Here is a 16,026-nt window from a genome sequence, read left to right as displayed (position 1 = left end):
GCAAGTTATATTTCCTAAAATGGATACCGGAATACGAAAAATTCAGTACTTAGCATTTCAGTTATGGCCTTATGGGCCATGGAACTGTAAAGCCCATATAAAGTACTAATTGCATAGTTTTCGTTTTCTGATATTTTATAAAAAAAATCTCCGTTGCCGGGAATCGAACCCGGGTCTCCTGGGTGAAAGCCAGATATCCTAACCGCTGGACGACAACGGATTTTGTTTACTACATGGTCGGGAATTTATTCACGCAAATACCTTATATTCAGTCTATTGTTAGGGTAATATACATTAGATTTACATTTTCTTTATCCGAAGAGGGCCAAGCCAATATGTCCAAACCCACAGAATGCAAAACAAGCGTAACAATCACATTCATAAAACATCATAACACGGAGAGTTTAGTTCGTTATTGTTACATAACGTAATAGTGTGACTTCAAATTTTATTACAACATTATCAAACACACAAATAACATCAAGGGAAGAGTTTGCTTCCTACGAATGCTGAGTCTTGTCCAAATCCTCGAGACTTGTTGGACGGTACCAAGCTTTCTCCTCCATTACTGAGTCATCTTGACTGCTGCGATTCTCCTCGGTTATGTCGGTGGTGGAAGATGAGGTCGAAGGTCCAAAGACACCTGTTCGAGGATGAGGAGACCAATATTTGTCAGAGTCATCAGGCTTTATCAATTCATCAGGCACTTTACTCGATTGCAATTCTTCTTCTACGTTCTTATCATACGCCGATGTGTGACCATTCCTGTTAAGCAAAAACATCGATTAAAATTTGTTTTTTAGCGATAAAATTGGTTTCTTTCATATATACATATGTTTTGGGCTAAAGTATTATTGATGAAAGTTTTAATGTGAGTTCGGTTGTATGTTAGGTGAGACATCGACTATATGATACTCCTTCCGTTTCGAATTATATGTCGTTTTGGAGTAAAATTTTCGTTTCAAAATAAGTGTCGTTTTATGATTTCAATGCAAAATTTATTGATTTTTTAATCTAATCTATTTTTCTATCGGTTGAAATCTAATTAGGTGTATTGGTAATGATGTTTTTATCTAGTAAATATACAAAATTAAATGTTTTATTAATCTGTGTAACGAAGTATAGAACGACAAATAAATTGAAAAAGAGGAAGTATATAACAACATGTATATAAAACAAGAAAATAACATTTAATATCAAACAGATGGAATCTTAAGTACATTCATTTTCAAAATATTATGCACTGCGATAAACATCAACTCGTCGAAACAAACATGGTCACTTACACCGAGAAAATTAAATACCTTTAATTAATTAGTGCCACGAAAAGTGGGCAAGAAAAAATGTACGTCTTTCACATTTTCTATCCTTAGTTAGGAGGATTAGTGAGTACGTACAATTTCATTAAGTTTAGGAGATGATGGTTGACCAAGGTTCATTCGTATTTAATTTGTCAATAAGACCCAGTCTTTTGCACGATGTATTATAAAAATGATGTCCTAGATACATGATAAATAAATTAATGACTAAGTAAAGAACGATTGAAGATATATATTCGATCTTTTAAATATAACTTTTTTTTTCTTTTAAATTGCTGATAAATCGACGCAGAATAAGTGAGGACGGTCTCTTAATTATACTTATCTTTATCATTTGACCCTCTCCAATACGAAGGGAATAATATCACTAATGACATACGTCGTATCGTGAATGGAATATTTTTTTGACCTTTGGTGTTATCCAATTGGATATGCCATATCCGACTACAGTGTGTGCTTCTCTCTATGTAAGAAACACATCTCCCTAAAACTTTTAAGCTAGTTAATTATTCACCGATCTTTCCTTTTTCATTTTACATTTTTTATAAACAAACATTTTAATGTTTTTCTGCAGCTATATAGAAGTCTGCAGATTTGTGATATGCTCTTTTGAATTCAAATCTCAAAAATGATTTATGTTAAAAAAAAAAAGAGGTGTCTGTAATAATAAATATAAAGAACTCATATGAAGTTCTTCTTGAGTTCCTTTTGTGAGTGTGTATTCTTAACACTCCTATTACTAAGTTTTTTTTTCAAAGCAAGGTTTGTTTTGATCTGGACAAATACGTAAAATATTAACATCTTCTATGATTCATATAACCATACATATATATATACCAGTTACAAAAAAAAAGAATATATATTAATATATATACGTGATAACACAATAATCTACTCAAAAATATATATCGTACGTAATCAGATTACGTGATAACACGGTAATCTACTCTCTGTCTTCCTTCCAAAAAGTATCATGCGCAACAAAGTATGCAAGAAAATTATCAAAGGAAGAAAGATGCAGAAAAAGAGAGAAAGAGGTACCTAGAGGCAGAGAGATCAGATGCGACGGCGCGTGGGAAAGCCCATGAACGAACGCCGTTGACTAGGTGCTTCCTGATCACCTGAAGGCTCTTGGATTTGGCTGCCATTCAACTGGTACCCCAAGATTGAGAGAGAGAGAGTTGTGTTTGGATGAGTATTAATGGAGAATACTTGCAACTTGTCTGTTTATATAAATATAACATACAAGATGGAAATTTCAGTGTGAAAAAAAAATAAAATACAAGTGTGGAATGAGACAAAAGAGCACATCATACGATTCCCATGTTGCTCCCTCAGATAATTTCTTAAGAATATATAATTAGTCAATCACCACCGATCAAACGTCACTGTTTACTTTTCATTTGACACCATTTTGAACAGCGTGAAAATGGACGCTTTTTAAGAACTAGGCCCATCTTATCAAACAAAGGATGCTCATGATAAGAAGCTTGAGTCAGCTTCATTTGTCTCTTTACTTTTTATAAGAAACAGGTAAACCATTGATGTGAAAATGTATATACATGATGTAGTGGACAATTGGACATAGGAAATATAACACTAAACCGCTATTCAGGCCAAACCTGATTCTGTCTACTTTGTTGTCAGCAGGTGTGTGTGTGTGTTTGCCTCTCCTGATTCCATTAGGTGGTGATCTTGTTAGAAATGTGGCCTCTCTGCTCTTTAAAAATGGATTTAGGATTGAAATTCTCATAGATTATATCATATGGGTTGTGTGTGCTATATCTATTTCTTCAGAAACAATATAGAACCTTTATCAAATAGTAGTTCCGTGGTCTAATCTTTTGGATATGCTAAGTTTCTCGTGTCAAGTTTTCGCAAGACCAAGCTTCATTAATTAGTATAGTACCTGAAGCTTCTTGTGATCCTTTGTGCGGTTCTTGATTAGTTCCTGATGCAATTTGTGATATTTTGATCAAAAACAGAGGCGCAGAAGTTGATGTCAAGAAACTAAATAAGCGCCCGGCTCCCCCTCGGTTTGGAAGAAAGTTAACCCGACCGAGACTCAGAAGGCTAATTAGTAACTTGATCTAGTGCTTAGATGGTGTTGGTTCATCTGAACATTTTCTCTCTGTTTTGCAGGCAAGAGCTACTCACATTTGTCTTGACTGTGGATTCATATACACTTTACCCAAACCTTTTGATGAACAGGTGAGCCTGAGTCCTTTACCTCAAACATCCACCACCTCTAGGTTTCAATCTTGGTTGAATGTTTTTATATGATGTTTTTTTTGGCAGCCGGAAACATATGTATGTCCTCAATGTATAGCACCGAAGAAAAGGTTTGCGAGGTATGACGTGAACACAGGGAAGGCCATAGGAGGAGGGTTTCCTCCTATCGGTGTTATTGTTGCCTTATTAGCGGTCTTTGTATTGATGACGTTTATTTAAATTTGTCTTATATCAAACAAGTCGCGTTGTTGTGATTGTAAACTGAGAATGAAGGTTAACGACATCAATTTCAGAGTTTAATTCAGTTTCAGATAATGACATTATTAAAAATGGATATTTATCAATTTATATTACGGAAAATAGTAATTTAGTTTTTTTTGTAAAAGGATAAACGTTCGTCAGTTCTAAATATTTTCTAAGCTAAAAATAAGGAAAAATTTATAAAGTTGTATAAATACGCGTCAGTTATTATTTACAAGCCTCGAAGATTGTTAAATTATCAATACAAAGTCATGTCTAGCGCAAAAGATTTTAAAGAAGTGTTCAAGAAGATGGATCAGTTTAACAATGATGATATCTCATGGGAAGAATTAAATTTCCATGGCATACGCAACCGTTCTCCCCCTATGACGATGTCTCAAGTTGATGATATATTTGGAGAGCTTGGAACTGATGGTGAAGACCGAGTTTTCGGAGCTTCCAGAGATTTGGTTAATCAACTTCATCGTTCATCTCTTCCGGTTAAACATGAAGACGTGGCTAATAAGGAGCTGAATAAAGAGGTTAGTATACTAAAAGTGGATGATAACGCTAAAAACATAGAGAATCAGCTTGAAACGCCAAAAGTTCCTCTTGTTGAAAAGAAGAACTTCAAAGATTTGGTTGAAGACTGGGTTGTAGTAGAAAAGAACAATATCGACGCTTAGTTTTTTTTATTAGGTTTAGTATTTTGACTCGGTTTAATATTTTGTTTTGGAATTTCGATAAGAACTTTGTATGAAAAAATATTCTTTCAGGAACTTAGAGTTTCTTTTTGGCTGCGTCAATTAATTTGTTGGTAATATTATGAAAAAAACACATTACGTACACTTATGATATTGGACTGGAATTAGCACATTGAACAACATAATAAAATCAATAAAGCTACGTTTTACTCAATGGCTGTTACTAAGCCTCATAAAAATGTTGTTAGGCATTTCTTTATGCGTTTTCAATGTGCTATCTTAATTCACCTGTTGATCTTTCCCTTCTCAATAGTCTCAGAATTTGCAGTGACATTTTTGATATTTTATTAATCAGCCTTAACATAATTTTAAAACGTTCTTTGGTTCTTCCAAATACAAATGCAATAACATCACGTACCCCCTCCAACTACTTATTAATACAACTAACAGGTGAATTAAGATAACTCCCATGAACATTATTGCAAGAAGCCGACACTACCTGACCTGCTTTCGCCGAAACAATATTCACATCGTCCATCACAATATCGTCGCATCCCAAGTCCGCATTGCAGTTAAACGTGACGGCATTGTCGCTCGCAGATGAACCGGATATTCTACTGTAACGCACATCGCTCACTTTCACGCCTCTTGCATTGCCAGACTCAGTCTGGTAAAAACGATTTTTACTACCAAGGTTTTGATAGTTACTATACTCAAAGCCTACTTCTTCGAGTTTGCCCCGGTTGTAGTAGTTCTGTTCGATGATAATAGGGTTCTTTGAATCCACCATATTGATATCCTCGAATGATATTTTCCGAGCATATCCTAATCCGTTCTACAAAAAAAGAAGAGAGCCAGTTTAAGTAAGTGATAGGCTTAACAAAATATCATGATGAAAGGGAGGTTGATTAAATGGACAAACCTGGTATGTCTTGATGCGGACACCGTTCGTTGTGTTTGACAAAGTGCAGTTCTTTACTCTCACTTCTTCAACGGTTGCAAACTCTCCATCTTTTCCAAGGCTTCCCACGCTATAATATCATTATCCATATTTTATATAATTTAGTAATATGTATCAATCATTGTTAATAGCTTACTTTTATGTTGATTTTAAAATTGTGAAGCGTGATTTTAGCTAGGGATTACCTGATGCCATGACCGGGACCGCAAAAAAGGCCGGTTATGTTGATAAAAGAGGAACCGCTATTAATGGCAATGCAGTCGTCTCCAGTGGATATCACTGAGTCACGTATGTCGACTCCTATACAGTTCGATATGTCTATACCATCCGTATTGGGACTATCACCAGGTGCAGTCAACTTTAGTCCCGATATGCTGATGTTCTTTGAGCTGCTTAGACCTATGTGGTTCCGAGGACTGTCCAAGTGTTGAATATTATACACCCTAAGACCATTACAGCTGTTGAAATGCATTGCCTAAGAAGAAAGGATAAAGAAACATTAATAAAATGGTTGGATTATGACAAATCTTAGTTTGGGATTAAAGAAAGCTTATTTTTATTGATCATGAATGGATAGTATTTATACGACTTAGAAAGCTAAAGATAAATAGGAAACTATAAATCAAGCTATGTTTAAACTACGTAGGACTTATCATAAACTAAGTCCTAAATATTATATGAATATAAGATCTTCAATACCTTCTCCCCCTCAAATTGGTTGATAGCTAACTTGAAAAAAATGCATCGAATTCTTTTCGTCCAAGATTTTAGTCAAAATTAATATATCTCCAATAGATCAAAGATTATATTTTAATTACTAGTGTAAGGATCTTGAAAATGGACTTACGGTGGGACGATCCGTATCCTGAGCATTTCCGGAACCCCACCACACAGAACCACGACTGTCGAGGGTGCCTCCTCCTTTGACAACTAGACCGTTGATACTTCCAAAACTAATCCATGCAGGGCAAATTCCCACGTCCCAAGTGTAACCCGGCGCAACAAGATTGCCTCTTATCTATGCAATCAAACCCACAAAATCTTATTTTCTCTATTTCTTAATAAGGGTTGCTTTGACATAGATATTAAAAAAATTATATAATAAACTAATATATTCATATTTAATGAATAAATAATTAAATGTGAATGATTTAAGTATAAATCTATTGGCTATTTTAAAAGGTAAAAATTGGATTTAATGTACAAAGTTACAGGTGTTTCAAAAAAAAAAGTGTTTCAAAAAAAAAATGTACAAAGTTACATTAGGATGGTAGAATCACAATTTTTTAAAACAAAATAAAAAATTTAAAGTGATACGTATTATGAACAGAGAGAGAGTATTATCGTGTTGCTCAAAGCCAAATATTCATTTGTGTTGAATACATTTCACTAATTTGGCAAAAATGGTGTACACAAATCGTAGGCCAAAAGATACACGGATGGTGCCATAGAGTCACCAGATTAAATGTTGGTTTGATCAGTTATGGTACAGTAAGCTAAAGTTCAATTATATTTCTAATAATATCTGAAACAAAGAAAGAGTAGAAGTATATATGTTTACCAAAAAGGTGACAGAGGAAGACTTGCATGGACCTGCGAACTTAATCGGCTTAAGCATAAACGTTTTTCCTAGAGGCATTAGAAGGGTTGTATCATTTCCTCCGTTACATACAACTTCCCATGCCTTAAGAAATGCCTGAAATATATAGAAGTATGTTTATGCATATATAAGTTAGTTTGCTCCGCAAGTCTTGAAATTATATCTAACATACATCACTAATGCACACATATATGATTATTGATGAACACAAAGAAAAAGAAAAGAAAAAGATATCATATACCTGAGTATCATCGGTCTTTCCATCGCCGACAGCTCCGAAACTAGTGACACGTATGATCCCATGACGTTTATCTCCATTGTAGTTATCCTTATGAACGCTACCTGCTAAGCAGAAACCTAATTTGCTTATTTGAAACAAACATAACAATACGAAGAACAACGAAGACTTCTTCATCTTTACACGAATCTTATGCTTTATGATACTTGATAGTGATTATATATTCTTTTTTTTTTGCTAAGAATAATGATATATTCTAAGGAGAATTGTGCATGTCTATATATTTATATAAAAAAGGTGGTTAACTGATAGATATTTTGTTAAATTTGTGTGTGTTTGTGGAAAGAGATTATGCACCAGCTTTCTGTAGTTGTAAAAGACAACTGGAATTGTTTAGGAACGTATAAAAATCCGAAAAGTCATACTTTACAAGATTTTGCATATTGACTGAAGTGATACTTTGCTTATATGCTTGATTCTTTCATGGTTTGATATGATTTCATGACTGATACATGGGAAGAAATGATTTATAGGTTATTTTAAATTAATCAAAAAAAAAAAGAAAGAAAGGATTTATAGGTTATCTAAAGATAAAAATAATTTGATTACTAGAGACTAGAGAGAAATCAATGTGCTGCTCACCACACCTTTATAGTTGCATCATCATTTGTCTTCTTCTTTTTTTTTTGTTGTTTAGCCATAAAGTTATGGTATCTAGCTCCATGGTTGTTGAGTTATACATGGATTTTTGTTGAATTATACATGGTAACTAATCCATGTATAATTCAATCATAAGATTTTTCTTTCGAAATCTTAACAAATATTTATGATTAAACATAAGGCCCACCAACTATATATATGTGTCTGAGTTAGGCCCATATATATTTAATTGGAGAAAGAAAAGACTTATTTTCTAAAACAAATAAAGACGGTTTCGGTGCTGAAAACGAAAGGAGCGAGACAAAACAAAAAAAATACCGAAAGTAGCCCTACGCGTGATAAGAAGAAGAAGAGCAAAACTTAGAAAGTGTGTGGGAGTGCGATGTTCAATGTGTTTCTCACACCCACTTTATGCTTTATTACTTACAAACGAAGAAGAACCCAATAAAATATAGTTGGAAGAAAAGAGAGAGAAAGAGAGGATCTCAGAGTAGAAGAAGAAGAAGATGGAGATGGATAAGAGAAAGATGGTGATGTGTGGTGTGCTATCACTTCTGGGTTTATTATCTGCTGTTACTGCCTTCGCTGCTGAAGCTACCCGAATCAAGGTCTCTCTCTCTTGTCAAGTCAATAATTTCTAGGGTTTATCTTTTCTTCTTCCGCTGAAATTTGTGATTTTTTTTCCTCATGATTTTGGGGGTAATCGACGGTTGCTGAAACTCCTCTCTCTCTCATAAAGTTGTTTATTTTATTTTTTTAATAACCGACAGTTCCGATTTAATCGGATGTCTCCCAAGGGGTTTTAAAAACAAAGTAACTTTTGTTGTGTCTTTGATTGTTTTCTTCCGATTTCTTTTTTTAGAAAGTTCATTGCTTGAAATGGAGTCGGATTCAACAAGATGAAAAAGCTTCAATCTTTGAGATAAATTTTTTATTTCGGACACTCTTAAGTTCGTCAATGAGACAGAGTTTGTTGTCTTTATGTGTTTTCAGTTCTTTTATCTATGGTGTGTCCTGTTGGGTTGTTAACTGTCGGATTCAATTTGAGATTAAGTCTCGTATGCATAAGTATCATGGGGGTGTTTTGGAACAAACATCATTTTATACGGAATCAAAGTTAATGTATAGCCTTTTGCCAAATCTAGGTTGTATTAATTGAACGCTCTTTGACAAAACAAAAATTAATTTATAATGTAAATGAACGACAATATTCAAGTACTTAAGCTTAAAATAGCATCCTCTTTGAACTAATTTGTTTAACTTTTATATGTTAAAAAAAAAAAAAAAATACTAGTTGAGGATGTGCAAGCTAATAAGTTTCTTGTCATTGTTTACTCTTTAAATCAACACAGAAATCTCAGATCAAGATTACCACATCGGACTCAGTCACACAATGCTCTTACAAGAGAAGTCCAGCTTACAATCTCGGTTTCGCTTCAGCCATTTTTCTCATGATGGCTCAGATCATCGCCAGCGTCGGTAGCGGTTGTTTCTGCTGTAGAAAAGGTCCTTCTCCGACCAGATCCAAGTGGATTCTCGCCTTAGTCTCCTTCATTGTCTCATGGTAGTGTAACTCTCTCATCGTTTTTTTCTTATCTTTCATACTCTTATGATTTGTTAGCAACTGATGGGTTGCTATTCGTGTTGCTTTTAGGTTCACTTTTGTGCTAGCTTTTCTCGTGCTGCTCACTGCAGCTTCGCTCAACGATGAACACATCCAGGAGACGGAGACGAAGACTGCCGACAGCTACTTCTGCTACATTGTGAAACCAGGCGTTTTCTTCATCGGTTCCATCCTCTCGCTTTTCACTGTAGCCCTTGGGATTGTCTACTATCTGTGTTTGAATTCGGTTAAGCAAAACGTTGCTGCTGCAACAACCACGCCGGTTAACCAAGGAATAGCAATGGGACAGCCTCAGATTCCAGTGAGAGTTGAAGATCCCGTCTTTGTTCACGAAGACACTTACATGAGAAGACAGTTCACTTAAAAAAAAAAAAATACAGAACAAGGCTTGCTTGTGGATCACGCTAGTTATATGGGAGGATATTTTAGGTTTTAAAAAGGGCTTGGTGCTTGTTTTGATTTTTTATTTTATTTTATCTTTTGTGATTCTCGTGTGAAAGCAAAAACTATGAGAGACTTGGTAGTAGTTGGATTAATGAATGATGAATGATTACTGTTGTTGGAATGTTATAATCATAGATTACCAAAACAAGGTCATTATGTCATCGTCGTGAAGGGTATAGCTTCTCCCTATTCTTTGTTTTTTTACTTATTTATGTGAATCTAGTACGGTTGTTGGTAATGGTAAGTGTCTCTCTTTTGTAAAAGGTTAAATGACAAGTTGATTACATTGGTTTGGCAGAGATCGTTAAGTAAAGATTCTCTTAACCTTACCCACCGGTCCGAGACCAAACATGGTTTGACACGAAACTTCAGTTTATTCAAACTCTCTACAAAGCTTATAAGAGAGAACTATATATGAATGGAATCACCGTTGGTGGAACTACCACCACATGCTCTACCCAACCAGCCACAACAACCATAAATAAACGTCCCGAGTCTTTAATAAAATGCCAACACATGCAGTCTCTCACCTCTTTTCATTTATAAATAAAGATTGGTAGACACAAATTTAGAATAACACATATAAATTGATCCTTGCTTTTTCTTATACTATTAACAAAAAAAAATACGAAGTAATAGAATATGGTTGTGAAAGTATACGGACAGGTTACTGCAGCTTGTCCGCAAAGAGTCTTGCTTTGTCTTCTTGAGAAAGAAATTGAATTTGAGATTGTTCACATCGATCTCGATACATTAGAGCAGAAAAGACCAGAACATCTTCTTCGTCAGGTAATCATTTCATGTTTTATTTTTCTTCTAAAATATAAACAAACCATTAGTTTAATTTACTAATGTTTTCTTGTAGCCATTTGGTCAAGTTCCAGCCATAGAAGATGGAGACTTCAAGCTTTTTGGTTAAGGATCCTTATAACAAATTTTAAAAACATTTATTTAAGTTTATAATCAGTTATGTAATGTGTTTTGATACTTTGCGTGTTTTGCCCAAAGAATCTCGAGCCATTGCGAGATACTACGCGACCAAGTACGCGGACCAAGGCACGAACCTTTTGGGAAAGTCACTAGAGCACCGAGCCATCGTGGACCAGTGGGCTGATGTGGAGGTGGGTTACTTCAACGTGCTGGTACACCCTTTAGTGATGAACCTAGTCATCAAGCCGAGGTTAGGCGTAGAATGTGACGCCGTTTTGGTCGAGGAGCTCAAGGTGAAGCTCGGGGTGGTCTTGGACATATACGACAACCAGCTTGCTTCGAACCGGTTTTTGGCTGGTGATGAATTCACTATGGCTGATTTAACGCACATGCCGGCGATGAGGTACTTGATGGGTACCGGTCTAAACCGGATTGTTAAGGCTCGGGTGAATATGAACCGGTGGTGGGAAGAGATTACGGCTAGACCGGCTTGGAAGAAGCTTATGAATATTGCTGGTCTCTGAATTATAGCTCAAATTTATGATGATGATGATGATATACGAACAAAATATTTTCTGTTTCTTTTGTTTGTCTGAGTTAAAACAATTTACTTTTGAAGATATTAATTTGTCAACTGGAAGGTGTTTTTCATATAAGAAATTTTCTATATTGATATAATAAAAGTTTTACTTATTTCACATTTTGTTAGATACAAACATAAATTGCTGGATAAACATTTATAAATAGCAAACAGCCTAACAAACATGAATATATATTGTCTCTATTGTTAATTTTTTTTTGTTAGTACGTCTTGGCCAGGTCACATGAATCTCTCTGTTAGACTGTGTTTTGAAATCAGTAACTTCTTTTTATATATCACAAAACTAGCTCTCCAACCAAAATATTCCTATATCTTCAGTAGCCAAGAGAAATGAAATAAAATAAAATAAAAATTTGACTTTTTACATTAAGAGAATAAGAATTTTTTTTTGGCCCATTCATATGTGTATATATTAGTTAACATAATAAATTCGACGACCCTAAGCTTTTCCTTTAATCACAAAAGCCTTCTTAATTTGTTCCTCTTGAACTTGGAGTCTTTAGTACAGATTTAGCATAAGCCAATGGCAGAGCTGCAATTTTCTTGGCTTTCCCAACATAAGCTCTCTTCGTAAAGTTGTTGTAATCATTCGCTTCAATCTCATCCAATATTCTCCTGTACAATAGCAGCGATGCCCATACCTGAAAAAAAAAAATCAAACAGTCAAGCCTTGGGGGGTCAAATCGATCTACTACAAAGTTATGTGGTAAAAAAGAAACAAGTTAAAAAATAATGTAAACTCTTCTTGGGGAGTTTTAGAGAGACACTCACCGGCCATCTGCTAGCAGCGTCCAGCTCGGTGACACCTTTCTCAGCTTCGTCGAAGAACATTCTTGCTCGCTTAAGCTGCATTTTCATGAAGTTTCTCCATTTGTCAGTGACTTTCCCCGCGAATATGTCTTCATCTGAGAGACCAGCCTGAGCTAACTCATCTTGCGGTAGATAAACTCTTCCTCTTCTCGCACTGAGAGTGATCAAAACCATGTAAATCGAAACCGGTCAACACGTAAGATCAAGAAACCGGTTTAGGTGAGATTTGTAAAACGCAAGGAAAAAAAAAAAAAAAAGAGACTCACTCTTCGCCAACGTCTCTGAGTATGTTGGTAAGCTGATTGGCTAAACCGAGGGCCAAGGCAGCGTTATAAACACTCTCGGTCGTGGCTTTGGACTTAGGATCGATGCCCATAACCGGCACGCTCATCAAACCAACGGTTCCGGCAACATAGTAGCAGTAGAGGTAGAGATCATCAAAGTTCTTGTATCTCGATTTCCTCAAATCCATTCTCATTCCTTCGATCATATCTCTAAATGGCTGCGAAAAACAAATAAATAAATAAACGTTAGAACAAACGTCAGAGTAAGATTTGGATGATTGCGTGTGAAGGCAGACCTGAATATCGACAGGGTATCTAGCAACAGTATCAGCGAGAGCAGCATCAAGCATATCGAAAGGACGGCCACGGAATAGATCTTCTAGCCTTGCTTCCCATCTATCTAACGCCATTGGAGTTATGTGTGATGCATTGGGCCCATCTACGAGCTCATCAGTTCTTCTGCACCAAACTGCACCAAGAAATGGAGTCCAATCATCAAACCCACAACAACCAAACATAAAGAAAATAACCTTTTTGAAATTCCTCAGATCATTTTTGATAATAGTATTATATATCCCAAAGTGTAATGAGAGTTAACATTGTTAAGCATGAGTAATCTCCAGAGTTTAAGACTAATGGGCCCCAAAGGCCCATTAAACCCCTATATGGTCTTAATCCTTACAAGATACAAATTTGGGTCATGGTCCCATAGACATCTAAGCTAGCACAGAAACCAACTAGAGAGGTCTTATGTCTACATGATTCATCATCTTGAATCTACTTTTGGAGCATCAAATTCCAAAACAGTTTGTTAAACTATATGTGGCTCTCGTGCAGTAGTAACTCACCGTAAATAGCCCAAATAGCCTTTCGCCTCTCAGGTGTCATAAGCAAAGTTCCTGCAACATAAACAAACAAACCATAAGAAAACAAAAGATTTAAAGAAGAGAAACAAAAGAGATTTCTAACCGAGATAAAAGGTTTTAGCATATTCAGCGCAAACTTCGCCGCAACGATCGTAAGCTTCACCCAACAAACCCAAACTCCCAGGGAGAACAATCTCCTGTGGTTCCTTCTTGACATCATCGAGGAGGTCAGGAGAAGCAGACCTGAGCTGTTTGTTCACAAGAGCTGCTTGTCTCAGGACGACGTTGTAAACCTTCTCTTCAGACGAGAGGGCTATCTCTCCTGCATGACTTGCTACTACGCTTGAAGACACAGCACTCCTCCTTCTGTAGCTCATTACAGACCACGTTTTTGTTGTTTGCTTCTTCCTCCTACCATTGTCCATTCTCTGATTCTGGCAACGAGAGAGCGCTCTAGAAGACTCTAGAGCCCTTACCAACCCGCAAGTGTTCATCGGGTCTGGATTGGGAGAAGAAGCAGCAACCCATAACACTGCTGCTACAGAAGACATAATCTCAACTCTTTTTCCTCTTGGATGAGAATTTTGGATTACTCTGTTTTTTTTTCCTCACTAGGAAGAATCAAAATCCGAACTTTACGGTGAAGCGCAGATTTTGATTTGGATCAAAAGTGATAAAAAGTGTAATGCTTTCCTGCAAATGGATTTAAAAAAAAAGGTAGGTAACGTTACGATTCTCTTCAAAAGCAAATAAAGAACATCAAGCAAGCAAAATCTCGGATAAAAACTCAACTGGGTTTGATCTATTCCTCACTCAAAATTACGAAAAAAGACAAAACTAGATTGCGTTTCTTGAATCGAAGGTATAGAAATGAAAAGCCGAATAGTAGCATAACAGTGAAAGATCATATGAATGAGCCGAACCTTTCGCTCTCTCTCTATAACGAACAGACACGGTGAGATGGAGAAGGAAGATGGGATTTTCAAACAATTAATTTTAATCAAACGACAAGTAAAAAAGGTTTGACCAACTAATGTCTGAAATTCTCAAGAAGTTCGGTTTGAAATGCTTACTGTAATTATAGACAAGTAGTAGACAACGTCTCTTCCTCTTATCGCAAACAATCCTCACCCACTCAAAAATTTCTTCTCTTTGTCTCCTTTTTCTTTCTTCGGGGATTTAACGAGAGGCCAGTATATATATATAAACGTTTTTATTTTATTTTTATGTGTGTGTATGTATATTTAAAATTTAATTTTTTGACTGGCTAAGTTAAAAGTGTCTTCGAGTGACTCGAGTCAATGTATCAAACATTTTTGGTTTTCATATAAATCCTGATGAGATCACCACACTCGGCTAATTAATTAAGACAAATTAAACGAATTTTAAACATGTACTGTATATAGTTAATATAATGTGTATTTCTTGGTAGAAAGGGCATTTGGGGTTTGGGTGGGGCCCGCGGGTCCATGCCAGTTTGGGTAAAAAGAAGTGACAAAGCATAAAGAGAGATTGCACAGTTGACACGTGGACTCCGCAGCCAATGGGAGAGCGATAAGCTTATCAAGTGCGGAGGGAGGAGCACCCAAGCGTAAAGTGCGCGACGATGCTTTTCCAGGTGTCGCTAGGTAATTGGTACAGAGTGTATAAAGCTAGATTTCCTCTTAGTCGGCATTTGGGGGTCCCACACTCACTCTCTCTCTCTCTCTCCTGGACCGAGTATACCTCTATTTCGTTCAGAAGGTTTGTCTTTTCCCTTAACTTTTGTTTTTTCTTCCCCCGTCTCTGTCGTATTTTTGTGTAAACTTAATGTATTGAAATGTCAATCTAATTGGCGTATGTAACCTTGATTGTTTCTTTTTCTTAGTAGTATAGATGAATGACCAAAAACGTCTTTTGTTTGAGTCAGTGCTCACACACTGATTGTTTTTTTCGTAGTTAATTACAAACCTTTTTCGATTTGGTAACTGTATACAGTAACTATTGACATCATTAATAATCAATGCCTCGTTGAAGCTTATCTCATCACCATCATCACATACTCTCAGAGACGTATAGCTTACAGCCTAACAGTGGTTTTAGACTTTCAGTCCAGATTATGATATTCAACAATAGATAAGTTACGAACTAATTTTTTCGGCAGTTATCAACTTATTATGATAAAGATGTTTCAGTCTTACGATATAACTAACTAAACAAAGTCATATGTATTTCTTGTAAGTGGTTGGCAACCAGTTATCCCTATATACTAAAGCACAAGTCACTCAAACAATCAAATTTTGACACATGTCATTGCTTTGAAAAAAAAATAAAACCAAATTTATATCACGTTCTTTTTATTTTTAAATATTAAGAAAACTGCAAAAAGAAAATTAAATTCCTATTTTTCTGTAACTTCCAGTCTACCACTACCAAACTCCACGTTTGAAAATTCAGTAACTTCGAATATCAACTGTATCATCTCGGCCTCTCCTATATAACATTCGATCAACTGTTTTTCTTTTGTTTTCTAA

General features: G+C 35.8%; 6 protein-coding genes, 1 long non-coding RNA gene and 1 other non-coding gene across 11 annotated transcripts; 4 read left to right on the top strand and 4 right to left on the bottom strand.

Annotated features, from left to right (window-relative positions):
- Nucleotides 1-148: 148 nt before the first annotated feature.
- Nucleotides 149-220, bottom strand: TRNAE-UUC (transfer RNA glutamic acid (anticodon UUC)). The gene has a single exon. It is a non-coding gene; the product is annotated as a tRNA-Glu (tRNA).
- A 133-nt stretch (nucleotides 221-353) lies between these two features.
- Nucleotides 354-2,642, bottom strand: LOC108815900 (late embryogenesis abundant protein At5g17165). The gene is made up of 2 exons (XM_018588432.1): nucleotides 2,361-2,642; nucleotides 354-765 (listed from the first exon to the last, which is right to left on the bottom strand). The coding sequence occupies exons 1-2, from the start codon at nucleotides 2,465-2,467 to the stop codon at nucleotides 501-503; spliced, it is 372 nt and encodes a 123-aa protein (XP_018443934.1). The 5' UTR covers nucleotides 2,468-2,642; the 3' UTR covers nucleotides 354-500.
- A 140-nt stretch (nucleotides 2,643-2,782) lies between these two features.
- Nucleotides 2,783-3,882, top strand: LOC108816759 (uncharacterized). 2 transcript variants are annotated; one of them, XR_008936591.1, is made up of 3 exons: nucleotides 2,783-3,005; nucleotides 3,305-3,530; nucleotides 3,618-3,882. It is a non-coding gene; the product is annotated as an uncharacterized LOC108816759 (long non-coding RNA). The 2 variants fall into 2 exon arrangements; XR_001943908.2 differs by having other exon boundaries at nucleotides 2,783-2,969; nucleotides 3,618-3,881.
- Nucleotides 3,883-4,027: 145 nt separating this feature from the next.
- LOC108815132 (uncharacterized) lies at nucleotides 4,028-4,569 on the top strand. The gene has a single exon (XM_018587787.2). The coding sequence runs from the start codon at nucleotides 4,064-4,066 to the stop codon at nucleotides 4,475-4,477; it is 414 nt and encodes a 137-aa protein (XP_018443289.1). The 5' UTR covers nucleotides 4,028-4,063; the 3' UTR covers nucleotides 4,478-4,569.
- A 225-nt stretch (nucleotides 4,570-4,794) lies between these two features.
- On the bottom strand, nucleotides 4,795-7,511 carry LOC108816653 (probable polygalacturonase At3g15720). The gene is made up of 6 exons (XM_018589217.2): nucleotides 7,298-7,511; nucleotides 7,018-7,152; nucleotides 6,304-6,474; nucleotides 5,642-5,931; nucleotides 5,418-5,526; nucleotides 4,795-5,330 (listed from the first exon to the last, which is right to left on the bottom strand). The coding sequence occupies exons 1-6, from the start codon at nucleotides 7,469-7,471 to the stop codon at nucleotides 4,923-4,925; spliced, it is 1,287 nt and encodes a 428-aa protein (XP_018444719.1). The 5' UTR covers nucleotides 7,472-7,511; the 3' UTR covers nucleotides 4,795-4,922.
- Nucleotides 7,512-8,256: 745 nt separating this feature from the next.
- Nucleotides 8,257-10,136, top strand: LOC108814317 (uncharacterized). The gene is made up of 3 exons (XM_018586862.2): nucleotides 8,257-8,562; nucleotides 9,307-9,518; nucleotides 9,609-10,136. The coding sequence occupies exons 1-3, from the start codon at nucleotides 8,461-8,463 to the stop codon at nucleotides 9,940-9,942; spliced, it is 648 nt and encodes a 215-aa protein (XP_018442364.1). The 5' UTR covers nucleotides 8,257-8,460; the 3' UTR covers nucleotides 9,943-10,136.
- A 409-nt stretch (nucleotides 10,137-10,545) lies between these two features.
- Nucleotides 10,546-11,648, top strand: LOC108816230 (glutathione S-transferase F12). The gene is made up of 3 exons (XM_018588803.2): nucleotides 10,546-10,811; nucleotides 10,888-10,936; nucleotides 11,031-11,648. Exons 1-3 carry the CDS (start codon nucleotides 10,665-10,667, stop codon nucleotides 11,474-11,476), a joined length of 642 nt encoding a protein of 213 aa, XP_018444305.2. The 5' UTR covers nucleotides 10,546-10,664; the 3' UTR covers nucleotides 11,477-11,648.
- A 223-nt stretch (nucleotides 11,649-11,871) lies between these two features.
- LOC108814563 (phytoene synthase, chloroplastic) lies at nucleotides 11,872-14,702 on the bottom strand. 3 transcript variants are annotated; one of them, XM_018587160.2, is made up of 7 exons: nucleotides 14,587-14,702; nucleotides 13,617-14,206; nucleotides 13,496-13,546; nucleotides 12,944-13,116; nucleotides 12,630-12,865; nucleotides 12,325-12,517; nucleotides 11,872-12,194 (listed from the first exon to the last, which is right to left on the bottom strand). In XM_018587160.2, exons 2-7 carry the CDS (start codon nucleotides 14,062-14,064, stop codon nucleotides 12,024-12,026), a joined length of 1,272 nt encoding a protein of 423 aa, XP_018442662.2. In that variant the 5' UTR covers nucleotides 14,065-14,206; nucleotides 14,587-14,702; the 3' UTR covers nucleotides 11,872-12,023. The 3 variants fall into 3 exon arrangements, with proteins under 3 accessions (XP_018442662.2, XP_018442664.2, XP_018442663.2); XM_018587162.2 differs by having other exon boundaries at nucleotides 14,306-14,680; XM_018587161.2 differs by lacking the exon at nucleotides 14,587-14,702 and adding an exon at nucleotides 14,437-14,580.
- Nucleotides 14,703-16,026: the final 1,324 nt, after the last annotated feature.

Source organism: Raphanus sativus, chromosome 7, assembly GCF_000801105.2.
Source record: "Raphanus sativus cultivar WK10039 chromosome 7, ASM80110v3, whole genome shotgun sequence".
Taxonomy (NCBI): domain Eukaryota; kingdom Viridiplantae; phylum Streptophyta; class Magnoliopsida; order Brassicales; family Brassicaceae; genus Raphanus; species Raphanus sativus.
The sequence above is the reverse complement of the archived record's forward strand: the minus strand, read 5'-3'. Positions and strand labels throughout refer to the sequence as shown.

Excerpts from the sequence above, each read along its gene's own strand:
- LOC108815900 (XM_018588432.1), bottom strand. The coding sequence starts at position 2,467 with ATGGCAGCCAAATCCAAGAGCCTTCAGGTGATCAGGAAGCACCTAGTC. Across the intron at positions 766-2,360 it reads TCTGATCTCTCTGCCTCTAG|GAATGGTCACACATCGGCGT; the intron begins GTACCTCTTTCT and ends TTTGCTTAACAG.
- LOC108815132 (XM_018587787.2), top strand. The coding sequence starts at position 4,064 with ATGTCTAGCGCAAAAGATTTTAAAGAAGTGTTCAAGAAGATGGATCAG.
- LOC108816653 (XM_018589217.2), bottom strand. The coding sequence starts at position 7,471 with ATGAAGAAGTCTTCGTTGTTCTTCGTATTGTTATGTTTGTTTCAAATA. Across the intron at positions 6,475-7,017 it reads CTTCCTCTGTCACCTTTTTG|ATAAGAGGCAATCTTGTTGC; the intron begins GTAAACATATAT and ends TTGATTGCATAG. Across the intron at positions 5,527-5,641 it reads GGTCCCGGTCATGGCATCAG|CGTGGGAAGCCTTGGAAAAG; the intron begins GTAATCCCTAGC and ends ATGATATTATAG.
- LOC108814317 (XM_018586862.2), top strand. The coding sequence starts at position 8,461 with ATGGAGATGGATAAGAGAAAGATGGTGATGTGTGGTGTGCTATCACTT. Across the intron at positions 8,563-9,306 it reads CTGAAGCTACCCGAATCAAG|AAATCTCAGATCAAGATTAC; the intron begins GTCTCTCTCTCT and ends AAATCAACACAG. Across the intron at positions 9,519-9,608 it reads GTCTCCTTCATTGTCTCATG|GTTCACTTTTGTGCTAGCTT; the intron begins GTAGTGTAACTC and ends TGTTGCTTTTAG.
- LOC108816230 (XM_018588803.2), top strand. The coding sequence starts at position 10,665 with ATGGTTGTGAAAGTATACGGACAGGTTACTGCAGCTTGTCCGCAAAGA. Across the intron at positions 10,812-10,887 it reads CAGAACATCTTCTTCGTCAG|CCATTTGGTCAAGTTCCAGC; the intron begins GTAATCATTTCA and ends GTTTTCTTGTAG. Across the intron at positions 10,937-11,030 it reads TGGAGACTTCAAGCTTTTTG|AATCTCGAGCCATTGCGAGA; the intron begins GTTAAGGATCCT and ends TTTTGCCCAAAG.
- LOC108814563 (XM_018587160.2), bottom strand. The coding sequence starts at position 14,064 with ATGTCTTCTGTAGCAGCAGTGTTATGGGTTGCTGCTTCTTCTCCCAAT. Across the intron at positions 12,866-12,943 it reads GATACCCTGTCGATATTCAG|CCATTTAGAGATATGATCGA; the intron begins GTCTGCCTTCAC and ends TGTTTTTCGCAG. Across the intron at positions 12,195-12,324 it reads ACGCTGCTAGCAGATGGCCG|GTATGGGCATCGCTGCTATT; the intron begins GTGAGTGTCTCT and ends TTTTTTTTTCAG.